This window comes from Osmerus eperlanus, chromosome 18 (assembly GCF_963692335.1).
Source record: "Osmerus eperlanus chromosome 18, fOsmEpe2.1, whole genome shotgun sequence".
Taxonomy (NCBI): domain Eukaryota; kingdom Metazoa; phylum Chordata; class Actinopteri; order Osmeriformes; family Osmeridae; genus Osmerus; species Osmerus eperlanus.
The window spans coordinates 13208938-13224066 of NC_085035.1; the positions used below are offsets into that span (position 1 = coordinate 13208938).

Genomic DNA, 15129 nt, shown 5'->3' on the forward strand with positions numbered 1-15129 from the left:
AATTACAACATTGCAGACCTTTGGCATTCTAATTCTAATCCTTCTAATCATCCATTAGTCTTCTAAGGCAATTAGCAAACACAATGTACCATTCTAACACATACAGTAATAGTTGCTGGAAATGGGCCTCTATACACCTATGTAGATATTTCATTGAAAACCAGACGTTTCCACCTAGAATAGTCATTTACCACATTAACAATGTATAGTGTATTTTTGATTAATTTAACGTTATCTTCATTGAAAAAAACAGTGCTTTTCTTTGAAAAATAAGGACATTTTTAAGTGACCCCAAACTTTTGAACGGTAGTGTATGTAAATAAAGAAACAGGAGACATTTTTTGTCCCATTTGAAGGCCTTGTATGTTTTTCTTACCCATTTGACTGGAGTTGTATTTGTTGGTGTCAATGGTCCCACGCTGCATCAACCTTTGTTTTTTTATTTCAAATGAGCGACCTATTCGGAAGAAGGTGATCAGAATAAGTAATGAAGATTGTTCTAGTGGTTTACTTACCTACTATTGCAAAAATATGTTATTTATTCAATAAAACACGTTTGATATATTGGCACCCTTGGTAAATATGAGCAAAGAAGGCTATGAAAATGTTTTTTTATTTTTAACCTTTTTATTTATTTTTATCACAAAAATGTTCTGCTCTCATTGATACGAAACAATTGCAAATACAACTCAGGTTTATCCAACCCCAAAAATATTAGATACCTATATGTGTAGTAGTGATGTTACGCTCGAAACCGTGCTCATGAAGCGGTATCGACCTTTCTAAGCAATGTTTACCGATACAAACGTGTCAAGCTTGGCTTCAAATGGGCAAAAAACATGTGATCACCCGTTGAAGCTAGGGACGTCACATGAGCAGATTTGACCTTTATTTACTGTCAGCAGCTGACAGTGTCGTGCTACAGGACAAACATCTCTCTCTAATTGACAACATTTTGCCAGCCTTCATATGTGGCCATCCCTTTCCCAGTTGCACAAGCATGTCCCAAAACATTAGCCCCTGGTCTACAATATCAGTAATCATTTATTCATTTAGCATACTTTGTCTAAAGTGAGGAATCAATAACACAATCTCTTAGCCTGTAGGACAGCGCTCTTACCACTAAGCCATATGACTCAACCTAGTTGAACATTTGAATAATGTTATCAGAATCTAAAAACTAACCTAACTTATTGACCCTTTGCAAAAACACAGAAAATATTTGTTAGGGGGCTATATTTATATATACACATATATATAATGTGTTTTGAATGTAAGGAAGGTTTGAAAGAGAAATTCAAAATCGTTTCAAAGAATATATGGCAGCACCCTAGTGTCGTCACGTTTATAATACGGGTAGATGAAATCAAGCATTCTGATTGGTTGAGAGTGAGTCACGGGGTGTGCTTTATTGAGCCATAAAGGACTGTACGCCTGTTTACATTTACCTTGAAGAGCGTTCCATATTAGTGCGCACTCAAAATAACGGTTCGATTTTGCGCGACCGTTAGTTGTCATTTCCAGCTTCACAGTTAGCAAACATGTTTTGTGTAAACTTTGATCTTTTGGGGGGAATGACTTTTGATGAGTGGTTAGCTGAAGAGGATCATTCAGGTGGGCGTCATGCTACTATAGATAAAAAAGAAATTGAGGTCTACGAAATGTTGCGCAACGAAAGAAACACTGTCAGCCAAACTAAGTGGCCAATTAACTGCTTCACAAACTGGTGCGAAGAGATGGGGAAAACCGTAGACCTGAAGACCATAACCAGGGAAGAAATGAATGACATACTGCTGGATTTCTACGGCACTGTGCGCAATGGAAAGGGTGACCAGTACGGGATCAGCAGTTAGTCTGCCTGCGTTCGGGACTGAACAGACACATAAATGATCCACCATTGAGTCGGTGCTGGTGTTTAATGAAGAACAGCGCGTTCATGTCCGCAAACAATGTTTTTGTTAGTGTTGTAAAAACCCGTATGACAGGGACACGACAAAACAAAACATCATGGATCCATACCAGCCTGCGATCCAACCACAATAAAGGCCTCACTGGATCCGACCACACCAGAGGGTCTAGTTAAAAAAGTCTGGTTCGATATCCAACTGCACTTTGGACGCAGAGGGAAGGAGGGTAACCGCCAGCTAACCACAGGGTCATTCGCTGTTTTCGCTGATGAGAATGGACAGAAGTATGCCAGCATGACATTCAATGAGGAGACAAAGAATCACAAAGATCCAAAGGAGCGCAAGAAGGACAGTCGGCGTGGCTACATGTATTCTCTTCCAGGAAACCTCCGCTGCCCTGTCGCCTCCTTGGAAAAGTATCTGTCACTCCTACCCCCCAACGCACCTGCATTCTACCTGCACCCAAGGAAGAGTGCTGCCTCTTCGGATGACATTTGGTAGGCATTGGCTTTAGTAGGCTACTCTTTACGCACTTTAGCCAACCCTAACAGGAATTAATAATAATTATAATTTTTTTTCTCTGCCGCAGGTACAGAATGGAGCCAATAGAGCTCCGGGAGTTGACATCACGCAATCCTTCATTTTAGCAGGAAAGTGGAGAGCCAAGTGGAGCGCCAGAGTTTACATACATATATACTTACAAACATATTATACATATTTTAATTTGCTGCCTATTTCAATAAACATTGATTCAGCATGGTGGATAGCTGCTGTGTGCCGGGATGCCTGAACCATCAGGGAAAAGATAAAGGGAGAGCATTTTATAGGATTCCTAAGATCCAGAGAGAAGAACCCTATAATTCCTGACAACCACCCATGGCTTCAACTGAGGATCATTCAGTCTCTTGGAATGACTTATCTGTAATAAATATGTAATGGCATTTTTGTGATGAAAAGTGCACTGATATAATGTACGTTAGCCAACGTTAGTAGCTAACCGTTGACGAACGTTGCTAACGCTACCTAGCAATTTGTAGCCGGTACACTTCGAAGCTGAATATTCATCACTAATCCAGCTGATTGCGTCCATTTATATCCCTCCAGGCTTTTGCAGGCTTTCAAAGACTCTCCAGTGTAGGACGAATGAAAGTTGATAGAGAGTTGTAAATATCTGGATACAGAAGGTCAGGAAAGCCTTCTGTTTCACTCGTAAAGGTCATAAAAATAGCTCCGGGAGCATTATATGGATCACTAATGTTTAATCGATCAAGTTTTGCTTCATAGCTGCGCATGTCTTTGGAATTAAAGTGCGCAGTGAACTCGGACAGGTTGAAATCCGTGCTGGCGCCGTTCATTTTTGCCGAAGGGGACATCAGAAACGTTTTCCACAGATGCACAATTAATGGAGATATCCAAATCAACATAAGCAAACCTTAACAACAGCCTAATGTTAGTCTATCGAGTCCCAAGTCACTCGTAACTATAGTTTACAACATATATAGCATATACCCAGTGCCTACGAAACATTTATGATTGATTTAGAATGTTTAGGCCTAATGTTTAAATTAAATATTTTATTGAAAGTGTCCCATTGTCATTGTTGTTATTTTAAAGGTAACTTTTATAAAATGAGCAATGTGAATGAATGAGATGGTGCGAGATCTAGCTAGGCTAACAAACGTGATGTTCACAATGCTGTTTGTCCGTTGCATAGCACAGCCACACCTACGGGACTATTTTCTCTCGGCTACTGAAATGCGATACACAACGTTTGTGGATATAACTATTTATTTACTATTTATAATGTCACAGGTGACCGTATTATGTTAACAACACCCTTGAAAACGTACTTTATTGATGATACAGTTCTGCCTCTCGTACCTTATTGCTTAATTACAAACACAAAGCTCCGATTCGGGTGGGGTGCGGTTTATAGAAAATGCGGCTTGTTTTCCGAAAAATACGGGACTGTGACTCCTTGATGCGGCCAGCCACAATTTATTGTCTCCACTCTCTTCGCGTATGGAATGCCGAGTTAGTCACAATTAAATAAATAGATCGGTAAATGAATAGATACATACATAAATATGGCTGTGAAATAAACCCTGATATTAAAAAAGATGGCAATAAATTCCTAAATAGAATCACATAATTATATAGCTGAATCCATTTACCTACATCAATAAATAAATGTATTTATTTCAAAATGACGCTTTTGAAAAAACAACATTTATTTATTTCATGGGACTTCTATTTCCTAATGACACATTATTTTTTATTTCCGAGCACCACATTTATTTCTGTGCTGTATTTATTTCCAGTCTCACATGCAAACGAGAAGGGCGTGGTTATCTTCAGACCAACGCAGCTGCACAAGATCGAAGGCAGATAGGGACACCTAGATTCGATAGATGATGGAAGACATTAGTTGTGTCAGTGATTGCATGCTGGCTCTTATAGATCAAATTGATCAGCATAGCTTGTCAGGATATATTATTTTGGCACATTGTAGATTTTGTAGAGGTTGGGCGGATACATGCTCTACAGAACATAGACATTGACCACAAAGTCTTAAATGGTTTGAGACTTATCGAGCACCGTGTTTGTGTGCAAGACGGCAAGTGTGTCCTTGGGCAAGGCACTTCACCCTACTTGCCTTGGGGGAATGTCCCTGTACTTACTGTAAGTCGCTCTGGATAAGAGCGTCTGCTAAATTACTAAATGTAAGTGTAGAAAGCCACAACAAGAATCTTCCTTTAGGGTTTAGCGTATTTTGATCGTAACCTATTGTCTGGGTTCACAGTGACGATTTAAGTAATTTGTAAGATGTAGTTTGAGAAGGGGCTGTGGTATCGTGGGAAATTTGGCTATTGCCTCAAGACAACCCCAAATACGCGATTAGCCTACACATTCGGGTATTTTCTGGTGTGCCCACGATAACCAGTTTTTTTCGATGAACCCAGGCCATACAAAATGTTGCCTAAATGCCAATAAATTTGTGACTGAAAGCTCCTTTCATCCATGAGCCTGAATATCTTGCATTGTATAGCAACGGACCAACAATCATGTATTTTTGCTCTAGTGCGATCGAATCCCACCTCATGCCATCTTGCAATTGTTTTATTTTCTTAGCCTACAACAGCAAATATGAGATGCGACTTGAAATTCGCCAATAATGTTGTGTGAATTTGTGACGAATATGGTGATAGAGGCCAACGGCAGCTACTGCTGTTAGGTGAACGCACAGCTCGCATGCTTACGGAAACCAGGTAGTCTGGAAACCAGGGCGATAACACCGGGTGTCCAGCACCTGTGCTAAGGGGATAGCTGTAGAGCTACCTGTATGGGGGGTGACATCACACTGCCAAAAAGCATACAATGTAGACAACCTTTGCCCACAATGTCTGTGTCATCTCTGCCTTTTTATCGTTGGTTCCCAATTGGAGTGATGGCGGTGACATAGTAGCCTACGTGTCGGGACTTGGTCTTTGATAGCTGCGACATAGCGCTGAAAGTTACCTTTGTATACATTGCTTTAGCTTGTGTGACGTGTAAAGGCCGATTTATACTACTCCGACTCCGTTACGGACAGACAGACGGACGGAGTCGGACGGATTCGTTGAATTTATAGTACTCCGAAGGCTGTGGGTGCTGAAAACAATTCACCGCCAGAAAAGTAGGTGGAGCAGCGTTTGAGCAGCCTGCCACATGACGTCTTTGTGTGTGGAAAAAATTGCGGACCAATCACAGCCAAGGGGTATCCGTAAAATGACGGACGGATAGTCAGGAAAATCAGGAGGTGCACGTAGAGCTCTCCGAGGGGCTCGGAGAGGGCGTTCCTCATCGGAGAAGGCGTTCCCTGTGTTCGTCTCTGTGAAAACGGAATAGTATAACTCGACTTGTCTGTAAAGCTAACAATCACTGCCACCACTACGTCTTCCTAGGTGGTATGTTGTGTGGTGGTGGTGGTATCACCGGTCTCAAGTCGGCAACTGTAGGCTAAGTGGTTGGCTAGCCGGCTAGCCAAACCCGTTTTGTCACTGACTGGTCATTAAAACGAGTCTAGTGGCAGTCTAACCCGCAACATGTGTGACATCCTTTATAATAAATTACATTTTGCTGAATGATTGAAAGGCTAGACAACAATCGTTCTAATGAAATCTAATGCACCCGTGATACAAATCAAATCAGGCACCCATAAATTAACAGGAAGCTTAGCTAAACAAGCATCAAATAATTTAGTTTCTTACATTTACATTTAGTCATTTCTTATATACTAGTGTAATAATTGGACCAATACGCTGTTCCTATTGGTCCAGAAGACGTTCTCAAAAGTTAATAAATCCGTTTATATACCTCCTGAAAGTTCACAGAGGTAAATAAATGTTTTTACGGACCTAGCAACAAGCGGTTGCCTTGGAGATGTAGCCATTGACCTTAACAACGTGGCATCTGCTCGGCAACAAAGTAGCCTAAGTTGCCCCCAAAAAAACTAAAACAACCAAATATGGTTTCTGCACAGGTCCGCAAACGCCCCGCAATCGCTTCCCGTTTTAAAGAAGTATCTGAAGCAGACAGAAGACGAATTGATGTTGTTGATATGTTGCCTTGGAGGTGTAGTGACGTCACCAGTGCAAGTGCAGCTGATTGCTCTGACAACATGGCGTCTGCTCCAGATTCGACGTGTTTGATTTGTGATCTTCCCACGTATTGTTGTAGTATATAAGAAACCAAATGTTTACTCCTCGACAGGTCAGCAAACGCTTTGTCTCCTCGATTTGTTAAAACGATTTGTTTGAACAAATCTCGGTTTACAAAGGCGTTTGCAGACCTGTCGAGGAGTAAACATTTGCTGTGTATTTAGTTATCCTAAACAAGTTTTTTTATTATACTGAAAGAGGTCTTCAACACTTTAACATTTGTAATATGCAAGAAAAAAAAAAAAAAATAATAAAGGCACCAGACCCTGTCACATTTGAGATTTTGTTTTACAAAAGGTCAAGGTTAAACAACAAACACATTTTCACAGCCTTTTTTGCTTATATTTACCAAGGGTGCCAATATTAGTGTAGGGCACTGTATGTATGTATATATACACAGCACTGAATTTAACCAAGGTAGCAATATAAATAGCAAGTGTGTGGTAATTTCTGACAGAATGACAGCTAAATTTGGATAAAAAGCGTCTGCTAAATGCATAAATGTAAATGAGTCATTAAACATACCCATTGGGGTGTGAAGAGCAACGTGCTCCTGGTAAGGGTTGAAGTACTTGTACTGTTTACCGCAGAATTCGCACACATAGCTTCCAGTTTCTGCAAATAAATAATTAAAATATTAACATTTTGACAGATATGGTGTAAAAGTAAAAGAAAATAAGGGACAAAATTATTTCCTTTAAACACCAAAGTCCTGAAAATAAAGTAAATTATACAATATATTATCCATGCCTCATGCTAAAGGAGGACACTAACTAAGTGGCATTACTGATCTGTCAAGAGAGCATAAAGTCATGACATTTTATTACTGTTTGAATATCTCTCATATGGATCTATTTCCTGAACATTAGCAGTCCACCACGCGGTGCATTCTTACTTGGTCCTAATTTTTGATAGGGTTCCACTCGATCCTCCTCCTTGAGGTCGTCTATAGGTAAGATCACTGCCTCATATGGGTCTATAGAAATAGAAGAGAGAAAAATAAACAAAAAAAGTCTAGATCGTGCAAAACACACCCACTAATAAGAGTACATCCCACAAATGAACACATGCCCCCACCAAATACGACTAACCTTCCCCCACATATGAACCCACTCCCCCTGAATATGAGTAAACTCCCTCTTAATACGAAGACACACTCCCCCAAATATGAAACTCACTACAGAAAGGGTAGGTACAACACTTTCATTGCTGATTCAATGCCTAATATGTCTTTGAAAGAGCCTGAAGAGAAACTAATTGCACTGTATAGAAAAAGGACATTGTATGTTAACTTGCTGATGTACAGTGCGCATTCTATGTCGTGGAGCCCATAGGAGATCTGCTCCTATTGGTTTATGTAGCCAATCAATATAAGACAAAATGTATCCACCCTATATAAGGGGACGTCAGTCCCCCGTTGATTCTCCAAAACATTTTAGAACGGTTTGTCAATTTTCTGAAGCTACTACGAGCCGCCGAGATTCTTCATGCCAAGAGAAACCCGCTGGCATTTACTCGGACCAAGAATGTCGGCTCATCCTCCACCACCAAAAGCCCTTCTCATTTACATTTAATCATTTAGCAGACACTCTTATCCAGAGCGACTTACAGTAAGTACAGGGACAGTCCCCCCAAGGCAAGTAGGGTGAAGTGCCTTGCCCAAGGACACAACGTCATTTTGCACGGCCAGGAATCGAACCGGCAACCTTCTGATTAATAGCCTGATTCTATAACCGCTCAGCCATCTGACCCCCGACAGGGCATCTGACCCTCTCAGGGCTCACTGCCACTGCCGTGACATGAACGACAGTCTGGACAGCCACAACTTATACTTTGTGTGTCTCGGCCCACATCATGCCAAGGATGGCTTGCTGTATTCCCCTGCTTGCCTGCAATATGCTCGCTTCTCCCTCAGAGTACGACAGAGCCACTTTGCATTCTTTAGGGAAGAGGACCCCCTCAAAGTGGTCGTTTCTGCGATGCTCTCTGAAAGAGAGAGGTCAGTCACAGATTCCGCCACCAAGGACCCTTTTGACGAAGACTGGGCAAGCCCCTCCAGCGGAGGCCGCTTTCCACTCGCCAAACCTTCCTAATTTCTCATCAGGGCACACCTCTGCGGACAAAGAGAAAAGAAAAACCCTTGACTGCATGATCCTCTGCTTCCCCGGTGTCGGTGCAGAGAGATCTCCCCAAGATCGTCCTCCATTCCACCATCATTATGGGCGCTCCCGTACCGGGTTCCCCTCCAGAGGAGGAAGACAACCTATGGTTCTGGGGGCCCCACGCTAAGAAAACAAAGACGCCTAAACCTTTTGTCCCTTCCATGCCCAAACTACAGGACTACACGGAAGGTTTGTGGGATGCACCTTTCTCCAACCCATGCATCCGTGCGAGCGTTACTAACGTTCACATGGACAGAGGAGTACGCCGCATCGATGATGGAAGGCATTCCCCCACTAGAACCAGCTCTGGCTGTTCATCTGGTGCCGGGATCTAGTGTATGAGCTTCGGGGAAGAAGACTCGTCTGACCTCCACCCGTGATCGCATGTCTGCCTCTCTGGCAGACAAGGCCTTCATGCTGGGTGCACACTGCACAGCGGGCCAGGATGTCCTGCTCTCTGTGGCGATCGCAAAACTGACCACAGGGCGTCCTGAGAGCCATCTGCGCAGGCCAAGTGATGCCCACTGCCACGGTCGTCCAGCAACATCTCTGGCTCGCCCTCACGGAAATGAAGGAAGGAGACAAGGTCGCCCTGCTCAACGCCCCCCATCTCCCCCACTGGGCTTTTTGGCGAGGCTGTGACAAAGGCCTCCCAGCTGGAGGAGGGGAAGAAGCTATTGGGCGCTCATATGCCGCTGCAACAAACTTGAGTGACAGGTACGTGCACACCTGCCTTTTGTTTGGCTACACGCTGGCTCCCACAATGTTCTCCAAGTGTGTAAAGATGTCCCTGGAGCCTTTACACCACAGGGGCATACACGTTCTCGGGTACCTCAACAATCTCCTTATCCTGGCTCGGTCTCCAGATTTAACCGCCAAGAACACAATCTCACTGGTGAACAACCTCACCCAGTTGTTGTCAACTGGAAAAAGAGTGCCCCTTGGCCTTCCCGACAGTTATACGTGGGGCTTCAACTGGACATTGTCGATATGAAAACCAAGCTCATGGCACCATGAAGGGAGGCTCTGGCCTCCGCCCCTTCAAAACCTCCTGCACTGTCTCTGCACTGTCGGTGATGTCCCTTTTAGGACTGATGGCGGCGGCTCATGCTGTAGTGCCTCTCGGCTTGCTTTACATGCGCCTGCTGCTACGGTGGTTCGCTCGCCTGTGCCTGGACCCTGTCAGGCATCACCGCAGGCTGCTAGTGATCCCACGTTCTGTCGAACCCGGCCTGGCCCATTGGAGGGACTCACAGATGGTTATTTGTGGAGTCTGCATGGGCAGGGTGACCTCCCATTACTCAGTCTTCACAGACGCTTCCCCAACCTTGCTTTGCTAGCCTTAATGAAATGAAGGCTTACTTAATAGACAACCTTTAAATTGGCAATTCACAAATATGTGTTTTTGGCATACTGGCATCATTTTCATCTTACTATTACAGTGCAGATATGACCAGATGAGCAGTGCTTACGGACAATGTTAGCAATGCTGGCTACCTAATAGACAGCAAGACTGTAATTAATGCCCACAGAGACAGGGATGGCTGGATCCAAGCACAGAGCGCAGGGGTATTTATTGTAACAAAAAAGAAAACAAGATCAGGTACAGATCCAGGTACGGATACAAAAATAGAACAGGAGCGTTTCTAGATGAGAAAATACTTCTAGAGTACTAGCAGGTTTGGAACGGTGCTGAACAGTTAACAATACCTCACAAAGGACAGGGTGTGAATGAACAGTTTAACCCTTGTGTTATCTTCGGGTCATTCTGACCCATCAGTCATTGTGACCCACCGTCGTATTGCGACAACTTTCCCACATACAAAAACAAAGTGAAGCATTTTCTTTTAACCGTTGGGCTGTCTCAGACCCCCCACATTGCGAAGGTTAAAAGAAAATTATTTTTATTTGTTTTTGTATTGGGTAAAATTGGGTAAACACAACGATGGTTCGTTATGAACCTTTGGGTCATGTGACCCGAAGGCAGCACAAGGGTTAAGTAGTGGCAGTAAGTGGCTGAGGGAGAACAGGTGAGTCGAATCAGCAATTAGTACTCTACTGCGGGATCTACTGTGAGGGGTGCGTTTCCCAGCTCTGTGGGAAGGTTGCAGAAGAGGGTCGGGAAAAGACCTTACAAACATAATATGTATATAGTATATTTTCAGTTACTCTATTTATGTTAGTGAAAATATTTGTTTACTGATGACAAAAAAGTCTGCCTGCATTAATGCGAATGCCCACAAACTCCAATTAAGCTAACACTGAATCAACATCTTAAAGGGGTCATTAACTGCAAAACCGAGTTTAACTTGTCATAGTTGAATAACGACAGTTCGGTGGGTAAAATGGACGTACACTGAACCTCAAAGTCCATCGATACCTCTTTCCTATGCAAATCTCACAATTTGAAACTGCCGCTGTAAAACGGGCGGTTTCCAAAAAGCCACCGAATTGACACCAGATTGGTAGCTCCACCTTTTTTGGCTCTAGGTCTGTACCTTTTGTCACGCCCCAAAATGTACATACACATCCGACCGTATGCTCATCACAACCGCAAGCTGTAAGTATGATTTTGTCGCTTACAGTTATTAGCAATGTTAATGTATCCTGAATCTAGCATAGGTAGAATGTGTGGTGATTTAGTTTATTGGCAATGGGGCTAACGTTATTTCTTTTTCCTGACTGTGTTTCATTTGAATAAATAACCTGTGTTGTCATGTACATCTACAATTCACGATGCATGTTTGGCTATGTTGCGTCTTTGCTCCGCAGCTTCGCTCGTTGTAAACCAACCAATCAGTGCGCAGCTCATCTAAATATTCATGAGCATACCATAAAAGGGAGAAAACCTCTGGTTTCATTCTAGGGCCATTTCACAGGGTTGCATTAAGGCGCATAGAACAGCACCCGGGCCATTTTAAGCCCAAACAATGTTACATACCCTATTCGGAGACCTTAAGGAACAGTGTGAAATACCCTATAAAATCAGTCGATGACCCCCTTTAATCGCTGTCTGCATCATGGGCACTATCTATACTTCCAGGAATCTCTGTGTCACCAAATCAACTAATGTGGGTTGATTCATCCTCATCACTCGCTGCTTCACAGGCATGGGCACTACACAAGTACTTTCAATTACCTATGTGTTACATTGAATGCCTGAAGTGTCTGGTGTTTGTTTTTTGGTGAAGCCCTAGTTAGATTTTGTGACATAAGAACGTTTAAGCACAGATAACTGAAAGTATTAAAAATGTTATTTGTTCTCGTAGTGAAGAGGAAAGACAAGTTACCATCAACAGCATGCAGGTCTCGGTGCTCCTGGAAACAGCTGTAGTACTTGTACTTCTTGCCACAAATATCACAAGAGTAGCGGAAACTATCTGCAGTGCACACACAGAGAGACCAGCACTGTGGCTGTGGGACACACGCACGGGCAACAAGTGACATCACTGCCTGGACATAAGACTCAATAACATCAGTTCAATAGTAAAATGTGATTTTTAACAATATTTGTCTTAGTACAGGTCCACCATAACAGATCACAAAAAAGGGTGGGGCAACACACTGTAATGGACAATAAATTGTAGATAAAAATAAAAAAATATACAAAATGATGGCACTCTGAGATTCAGAATGTAGAGTGCATTATAAATTAAATAAATTATTATTATTATAAAGTAGTAGTTAGCCTGTAGAGTTAGTTAGTGTGACTGCAGAATCTTGTGATTAAGGGTCACTTGATGCTTGGAGAGGAGGAGAGAACAATAACATTGTCTTCTGACATCTTATTGTGTAAATACAGATGAAAGGCCTTGTGGCTTCAGAGGTGTGTAGACTTGGTGTAACTGCAGGTTTCTTTATGCACAGTGTTTTCACTTATTATATGCTTCTCAAGCCATCAAAAACCATTGTTCCCTCAATTTTTGGAAACTGCAATTACATCACCAGAATCCAGACAATAATAATCCAGACCAAAACCAAACAATAATACAAGTAAATAAATACACATGCATACATATATATATATATATATTACTGTGTAATATACACAGTAGGGATGCAACAATACAATACAGTTAGCCCACAGTTCAATACATAACTCGTTGTTTTTTTAGTTTTTTTTTTAAATAACTGTAATTGTACTTCCGTTTTGTCATAGAAAGTTGCATCCCGTGATTTTAGAGAGCCAATAGACAACCAATAACGTCTGGTGATTTTTTGGGCAACACTGGCACCCTCACAGGCACACACAAACTGAGCAAATTCAGAGAGAAATAAAATGCACGGAAATTATTAAACCGCAATACCGAAAAAATGCAATTCACAAGCATGTATTGAACCATGGATGTCATACCGAACAGTTCAATATTTTATTGACAATTGTGGCATCCCTAATACTCATGTGTTTTGTGTGTGTACGCTCATTTTAATATCCATTTACTCACTGTTGGGAGGCTGGAGTGTCACCTCTCCTATCGTGCCTTCAGTGTCTGCAGAACAAGAGAATGAGAAAAAAATTCTGGCCTGTTGGTACGCATAGAAAAAACCCTAAACAGACGAAGCACACAGGACGGCATATTGACAGTACTTTCCTATAATTAAATTGTATCAGTTGAAAAAAAGAAGAAACTCAATCACAACACTTTTGCTAAACACACAATGTTTCCCACAGGATTGTGTAAGACCGGTAGGTGGACCTCTAGGCCGGTAAAATGATATACATTTTAAAGTTAACCTCATCAATCTAGTGTACATATAGAGCAAAATTAAGAGGAAAGATCTATGAAGAACTTGTGCTCACAATTTTGTGCTATAATAATGATAAACATTTTGGTTGAATGAATGGTGATGAAAAAAAGTCACACCCACAATGCGTGGTAAACCATTGTAGGGCTGGGTGTCACCCTTATAGATGTATATAAAGGATAGATGTCTCGTCCGCGTTGCCGGCCAACGGAGTCGAACGTCCGCACATGGCGGCCATCTTGCTACAGTCAACTCGCTCACCCATAACATTGTGTTGGTGCTACATGTACTTTTTAAATAACCATAACTTGCTTGGTTTGTTATCAACGTCAGAGATGTAGTTATGCCACTGCATACTTCTATTCTATAAAAAAAAAACATAATTATTCATAAGTATGCAATGTATTGAGACCTTCTATACTGCAGAAATGTTTATGTACCCTTCCCCAGATCTGTGCCTCGATACAATCCTGTCTCGGAGGTCTACAGACAATTCCTAGGACTTCATGGCTTGGTATGTGCTCTGACATGCACTGTCAACTGTGGGACCTTATGTAAACAGGTGTGTGCCTTTCCAAACATGTCCAATCAACTACATTTACCACAGGTGGACTCCAATCAAGTTGTACAAACATCTCAAGGATGATCAGTGGAAACATGTTGCACCTGAGCTCAATTATGAGTGTCATGGCAAAGGCTGTGAATATTTATATTTTGAACATTCCACTTATGTTGTGATTTTTTTTATTTATTTTTTTATAGATTTGCAAAAGTTTCCAAAAAACTTCCAGAAAACTGTTCACGTCATCATTATGGGGGATTGTGTGTAGAATTTTGAGGGGAAAAAATAATTTAATACATTTTGGAATACGGATATAACATAAACATGTGGAAAAAGTGAAGCGCTGTGAATACTTTCCGGATGCACTGTATGGCATTATTTTTGGCATACATTTTTGAGGGGGTTCTCGTAGGCCTGGTGGCCAGCCAAGGCTGTACAATTATAGGGGAAACACTGACACTTTCATAGAGAATTGAGTAAGAAGTTAAACAACATACTGTCACCAAGCACCCTACATAAAACATTTGGAGTACTTCACATTAAGACAATGGAGGTCAGGAGGAGGAATACTTGAATGTCAGGTTTATGCAAATAGATGATTGGAAATCCAATTTCTTGCATACATTTGATTAATATGTCTTTGAATAGAGCAGCATTTATTTGCTTGCCTGTACACTACAACTGTACGCTGTTTGGATAGGAAGAGACTAAATGCTTTGAAATGAAGCCTTACCTCTGTGTGCGCGAACATGAGTCTGGAAGCAGTTGTAATACTTGTATTTCTTTCCACATACTCCACAAACATAGGAGCCTGTGTCAAAAATGGATTGAGCTTTAGAGGGAACTGGATAAAATACACATTTAGTATATCGACAGTTACTCTGTATTAACACGAGACCTGTGATGGAGGTGTTTGAAAAGTGCAGGTGTGTGAGTACAGTTGAACAGAGCTATTCCAGAAATAGGTAGAGTTGGGGCAGGAAACTTAAAAGCGAGTTAGATAGATGAAGACAAGAGAACATGTTCTCTTAAAGTGGGGAATGTGTTAAAGA

General features: G+C 41.8%; 1 protein-coding gene across 6 annotated transcripts in view; it reads right to left on the bottom strand.

Annotated features, from left to right (window-relative positions):
* The window catches only part of znf618 (zinc finger protein 618), an 87394-nt gene that overhangs the window by 43292 nt on the left and 28973 nt on the right, over positions 1 to 15129 (bottom strand). For 3 of the 6 annotated variants that reach the window (XM_062484665.1, XM_062484662.1, XM_062484661.1), the window contains exons 3-8: positions 14811 to 14888; positions 13215 to 13259; positions 12060 to 12149; positions 7503 to 7583; positions 7133 to 7222; positions 377 to 457 (exon numbers count right to left, since the gene is read on the bottom strand). In XM_062484665.1, coding sequence (XP_062340649.1) covers positions 377 to 457; positions 7133 to 7222; positions 7503 to 7583; positions 12060 to 12149; positions 13215 to 13259; positions 14811 to 14888 — 465 coding nt within the window. The remainder of the gene's footprint in view (positions 1 to 376; positions 458 to 7132; positions 7223 to 7502; positions 7584 to 12059; positions 12150 to 13214; positions 13260 to 14810; positions 14889 to 15129) is intronic. The other 3 variants (XM_062484667.1, XM_062484664.1, XM_062484666.1) reach the window with 2 other exon arrangements.